This window comes from Tachysurus vachellii, chromosome 21 (genome assembly GCF_030014155.1).
Source record: "Tachysurus vachellii isolate PV-2020 chromosome 21, HZAU_Pvac_v1, whole genome shotgun sequence".
Classification (NCBI taxonomy): domain Eukaryota; kingdom Metazoa; phylum Chordata; class Actinopteri; order Siluriformes; family Bagridae; genus Tachysurus; species Tachysurus vachellii.
In genome coordinates this window covers 3,747,192-3,753,320 of record NC_083480.1, presented here as the reverse complement: position 1 = coordinate 3,753,320, position 6,129 = coordinate 3,747,192, and the positions used below count along the sequence as shown (strand labels likewise).

General features: G+C 40.1%; 1 protein-coding gene across 3 annotated transcripts in view; it reads right to left on the bottom strand.

The window, feature by feature from the left end:
* Positions 1-1,736: 1,736 nt before the first annotated feature.
* axin1 (axin 1) overlaps positions 1,737-6,129 on the bottom strand; it is a 30,013-nt gene continuing 25,620 nt past the window's right edge. For all 3 annotated transcript variants that reach the window (XM_060857418.1, XM_060857419.1, XM_060857417.1), the window contains exons 8-10: positions 5,816-6,064; positions 4,677-4,826; positions 1,737-4,245 (exon numbers count right to left, since the gene is read on the bottom strand). In XM_060857418.1, the coding sequence (XP_060713401.1) occupies positions 4,119-4,245; positions 4,677-4,826; positions 5,816-6,064 (526 nt within the window). In that variant the 3' untranslated portion in view covers positions 1,737-4,118. The remainder of the gene's footprint in view (positions 4,246-4,676; positions 4,827-5,815; positions 6,065-6,129) is intronic.

Below are 6,129 nucleotides of genomic sequence, written 5' to 3'. Positions count from 1 at the left end.
CGACGTAACTTTCGAAATATTTTTCTGGTAAATCCTGATGTTTAATCTCAAAACTTCCTGAAATTTGATGTTTTAGTATTAGTCTGTTTTAGTATTAGTCTGTTTTAGTATTAGTCTGTTTTAGTATTAGTCTGTTTTAGTATTAGTCTGTTACAATATCCTTCTCTACCTCTCAACTCTTTATTGTCATTGATTGATGGATTTGAAATGTTGAGCGGCGCCGCGACTAAACGTCAAACAAAGACTTCTTTTGATAGGTGAAATGAGATGTCGATCAGGATCAAACTTCCAATGCTATCAAATAAAAATTCTGGGTGGCACCTGGTGTGGCCAATCAGATGTCAGGGACACGCCTCTGGCTCCGCCACTGCTCTGCTTGCCTGCTGCGTCACGTGGTTATATTACGCTCTTGCGTGCGTTCAAAAACAGATTTAAAAAAAAAAAAAGTTATTTCGAGTCATTTAACTCAAGTCACAAGTAAGTCTCAAGTCATGAATGTCAAGTCAAAGTCAAGTCGAGTCTTTTTTTAATATTTGTCAAGCAAGTCTCAAGTCCCAAATTTGAGACTTAAGCCTGACTCGAGTCAAGTCATATAACTCGAGTCCCCCATCTCTGGATAGCTGCATAAATTTGACATTATAGGCGGTCACACAGCAAACACTATGAGCACTATACGAATGGGAGATGTTTAACATGACTTTGGAGCCTCATTGAGCTCCAAAATAAGCCCATATTTCTACACAAAAAATCCTTCATATCTCTGCAGAGGGATAGATGAGCCTGATACCACTCAAAGCTGGAAAAGACTAAGCTCTAGAGAACGTAAAAAACATAACCAGAACATACCAGGTAATAAAAACAGTACACATCAAATATGACCGGTGTGACCTTTTGTTCTCTAAACTACATTCTAGACAGCATGCATCACATTTAGCTTATTTAAGTGGCATATGAGCCTCGAGGATGCATGAAGCCATATCTGAGCTGTGAAGAGATTACACAAACCTTGCAGTTTGTCTCTCTTTCTGGGAATAATGTGCACAAATGTAACTGTTTCTCACATCATAGTCACAAATATTTGGCCATATCACTACAGCATATACAGTTTGTCAGATTATCAGTGGTGCCAGTATCATTACCACTTTTAGACACAGCCTTAAATTCTGACCGAATTTGTCATTAGTTCACATGATTATCTATCTATCCATCCATATTCTATCTATCCATATTCTATTTATCTATCTACCTATCTGTCTATCTATCCATCCATCTATCCATCCATCCATATTCTATCTATCTATCCATCTATCCATATTCTTTCTCTCTATCCATATTCTATCTATCTATCTATCTATCCATATTCTATCCATCTATCTATCCATATTCTATCCATCTATCTATCCATATTCTATCTATCCATATCTATCTATCTTCCATCTATTTATCCATCCATCCATCCATCTATCTAACCATCTATCTATCCATATCTAACCATCTATCTATCCATATTCTATCCATCTATCTATCCATATTCTATCTATCCATATCTATCTATCTTCCATCTATTTATCCATCCATCTATCTATCTATCCATATTCTATCCATCCATCCATTAATATATAGATATCTAACATGGGCATGATAGCTAACATGGTCAAGCAACCCATGTTAGCTTGCAATACACATCATGTTCAATAGCTTTCAAGAGACAAGCATTTAATGAGTATGAGGCACAATGAAGAAATTAATATTATGTTTTATTACATGTCTTTATTGTCCGAAGTACCATAAAATGATAACTGTACAACTCAGCACACTTAAGCAGAACCAGGGCACTAAATATCCAAATCAGGTTGCTGGCTGAAAACACAGAAAATATACATATTTACATAGAAAAGGCTTATTCAATGTGTGACAACACTTCACATGAAAAGAGGTTCATGTACAGAGCAAAAAAAGATGAAAATAAAATAATGCTAGAAATAAAAAGCGATGATTCTAGTCGCCGGTATGCATCAGAAAGAGCATAAGGGATGAGACTGCACTGCAGAGCGTGAGCATGCTCATCAAGGCACTCTGTACTATATACATAGTTAATCCGTCTTAAGTGAGAGATGCTCACTTTCAGGCTTTTCACAGTAATTATGAACCTTTTTACATGCCCACTGAAAAAGCCCAAGCATGATGACAATTACACTGTAATTACAATGAGTCAGATTTAAAAAAAAAAAAAAAAAAAAAAAAGAACTTCAAAAGAAAAAAAAGGTTCCAAGGTAGCAAAGTACCCATTTAGTTCAAGCTAATTAAGGAATAATAGAGTTTTGATGGGCAGGAGTAAGGCCAAAAGAAAAGAAAAGAAAAGAAAAGAAAAGAAAAAAGAAAGAGAGAGAGAGACAGGGATGGTAAAATGTTCAACGTTTAAACAGGAAGACAAGATCCTCGTTACGGGACACCAGGATATTACGCATATAGACTTACAGCACCATTCAGCGTCTGCCTCTTCTCAGCGGCAAACACTAAAACAACAGTCATCCCGCACGTCGTCCCATAAAAATACACCTACTGTGCAAGAGCTCCATCTTGTGATATGAAGTTTTTGGGTTAATCAGTGAAATTTAGGTCAAATGGACAAAAATGTAAACGAAATTAAGAAGAAAAAAACACACGGATGGAAATGAACACCACATTTTGTAATTCCTACACTATACTGTTCTTTGGTGTAATGTGATATAGAATTTTATGCTAACATTAACAATGATAATTCCTGACAGGCACCAAATTCAGCCATGTGGAGCTAAAAGGCTACAGACCGTTACTTATCGTTTTGTAATACATTAAGGTAAGTGTAAACATGGTCGTTGTATAGGCTAGTGGTATGTGGTACACAGCGGCGCTCCACACAGCCACACACATTCACTTACTGATGCCCCCAGAGATCCGCACACTCAGAATATGAAAAATAGCAGGCGCTTGGACGGTAAAATCCTCCTGTTTTGATTATGGATATATAGTTTGTATAAAAATAATTCTTTTACAAATTGCAGATGTGCTATGTTCCATAAGGTAAATTATACTCTCTTAATACATCTAATGCTGACAGACGTTTTCTTGAGGCCGGTCCCCACACTAGTCCGCACTACAGAGGATGATGGGAGTGTTTTGGTGCATTTAAATTTTTTTTGTATAGGAAGCAGCTGTAGGTAAATAAAATAAAAAAAAAAAAAAAAAAAAAAACAATGAATTACTCGCATAAAAAGCCTGGGTCTGACACTGCGTCCTCCCTGCTGACCCCTCAACGTAAAGGCATGATCATTCAACAACGTCTTAAGTAAGCTACCGTCCTCTCTCCCCAATTATTGGAGAGAAAGTGCAGCGTGACCTGGTGCCACTCGGAGTGGAGAAGGTTTATGGTCGGGTTTAAAAGTTATAAGCACTTAATAGAGCATGGACAATGGTTCCTGGTTTTCATCCAGCCACCTGCATGAAAAAGGGCATTGTGAACTGCGATCGTTTCCAACTGGATCTGCCAAAACGTTAAGATCATACCAATAGGTTTATTCCTTTTAAATATTTAAATAGTTATAAAACCTTTTTTTTTTCTTTTTTGTTGTTTTAAACAGACTGTACACGTGGTACCAGTACATATAAAATTACAAGAGATGTTACATTAGAAAGGATACCTTCCTTCTGATATGTCATATCAAAAATATGCAGCTTTAGTAAACATATTTCTTAGCAAGTATTTTTTTTTCTAGCCAAACTTTACACTGCTACATTACATTGCAAATACACCCAAAGGGTGAGAGAGCGCTGCCTTGTCCGGAAGTCCAAAGGCTGCATACCACGGTGACCAGCAGCACAGGGCACCTGTGGGGAACCACAGAAGGCTCTAATGCAGTGACAGAAGCCTTCGAGTCAATAGCGAACATCCCACAGGGCTCCCACTCACCCCTACTCACTCTCTTCCACTTGTCCCTCAACCCTCATCCCTCTCCCACCCCCCACACATACTCTGTACCATCTACCAGCACCTCCTTTTAGCTCCTTTTCCCTACTGGCTGCTAAGTAGCTCCTCCTAAAAGGCCACGATATCCTCCGTGCCTCCTCCTCCCGGATCTTCAGTCGATCTTCTCCACTTTACCGATGATCTTCTCCTCGAAGATGGGCAGGATAGCGTCGTCCTCGCGGATCTCCTCGAACACCACGCCACAGTCGAACTCATCGCTCACTTTCTTGAAATAATATCTGTTAAAAGATGTAAACAGGAATTCATTTATCCAGAATTCATTTTATCCAGACTGATAACTCGAGCATCTTACACATTTGGCTCTTGCACAGTAGACGCTGATGTGTATAGCCTTATTAATTAAAACCATCGCGATTTTCCTTCATGGTGTAAGCAACACTGTATGCACACGGGTTAGCAGACCTCTGACCATCACCCTCATATGTGCTTCTTGAAAGTGCCTTTTCAGATTTATTGCCCCTTTTGTAATAACCTTATACACACAGTCATTTCCCCGTAAAAAAAAAAAAAAAAAAAAAACGTTTTCTGTCGTCTAGTTATTTCTGACTCAAGGGCAAGTTGTAAAGAGGAAGAGCTGCATGACAATTACATTTTGCCAGGTTTTCATTTTTTAAAATCCCAAAAAAAAAATACTTGGGTGTAGCTTTACCTATAACTCCCTTTCTTGGTAAGCAGCTCCTTGAACTGTCCCAGCGTGACGATCCTTCCTTTGACTGAGGTCCTGTAGGGGATGGGCTCGCCACAGAAGTAATACGCCACTGTAATGTTCTCACACTGCTGCTTTTTCATGCCTTTGTGTCTGTAGAAGAAATAAACCAGGGGTGAGTACAAACAGTCTGATTAAAGCATTTACAGGATCAGAAAAGGATGAGATCAGTAAAGACTGCATAGCAGAGCTTTTTGAGAGAGAGAAAAAAAAAAGAAAAAAAAAAAGAAAATCAAGCATCCAAAAGATCAGAGTCTGTTCTATGTTCAGCAGTCAAGACTCAATGCATTCACGTTCAATGTGACCTCAATCCCAGGTCATCAGACATCCCTTGTTTCTTAAAGACTAAAAATAAAAAAATAAATAAAAAACACAGTAACTAGACAAAAAATAAATAAATAGAAAACTAATCCTGACCAAGTGCCGAGGTTAACGTTTCCAACAGCAGGTTAGAACAAACAAATAAGACTACAGTGGCTACTTGCTCACTACACCACACAGCTATAACACTACATGAGAAGGGAAAGGGTGGGGTCATGAACTTGGACAAGCTGGAATGATTTAATAGGACATATGCAGCCCAGGTATGGAAGAGAGTCAATATGCTTGAGGCAGTGGATGCAGAATAATGCAGACTCTCACAGAGTCAATGATAGGAGTGATAATGCACTAAGAAATGCATGATGGGAAACTGGGCCAGTGGGACATACTGGGCCTGGGAGAGCTCCGTGTCGGACACTGCGGGCACCACGTTGAGTGTGGGAAAACCGGCGGGCCGGACCACAGTGCGTCCCCTCTGGATCACCTCCATCACATACCTGAGAAACAACTTCGCCATTAGACACACCGCCCACATTCAGCCTCGACTATATACAAGCGAGGGAATGCTAAAAGGAGACCTGTCCACAGTGCACAAAGCACTTCACACGAACACATGATCCAGACTCATCTAAAACGTCTCTTTACTCAAAATACAGTTCACAAAACAAACCGTTAGCAAGCCTGTTGAACAACGTACAATATCTACACCCCGAGGAAGAAAAAGATGAACAAGGATTTTCTTTGAAGAGAAAGTAGCTCACCTCTGCTTGGTCTGCAGGGTTCCAGACTTTTTCCTTTCCTCCTCAAGTCGTCTGCGTGCCTCTTCCAGCTGTGTGAGAGGGTTGGGTGCAGGGTTCGGGGGCATGGTGGGATCCTGGATGAAGGGATGTGAGGGCAGCACGTTGTTGCGTAGCTGCGCACTCACCCATGGGTGCACAGCCCCCGGCCTCTCTACTGAGCTCGGCCTTCCCGACTCGTGACCTTGCGCCTTCTTAGAGCCGGAGAGGCTCCTAAGAAACAGATCAGAGAATCAGAAAAGCTTCTTAATGCCAGAAATCTCTGAAGGTACTCTTTG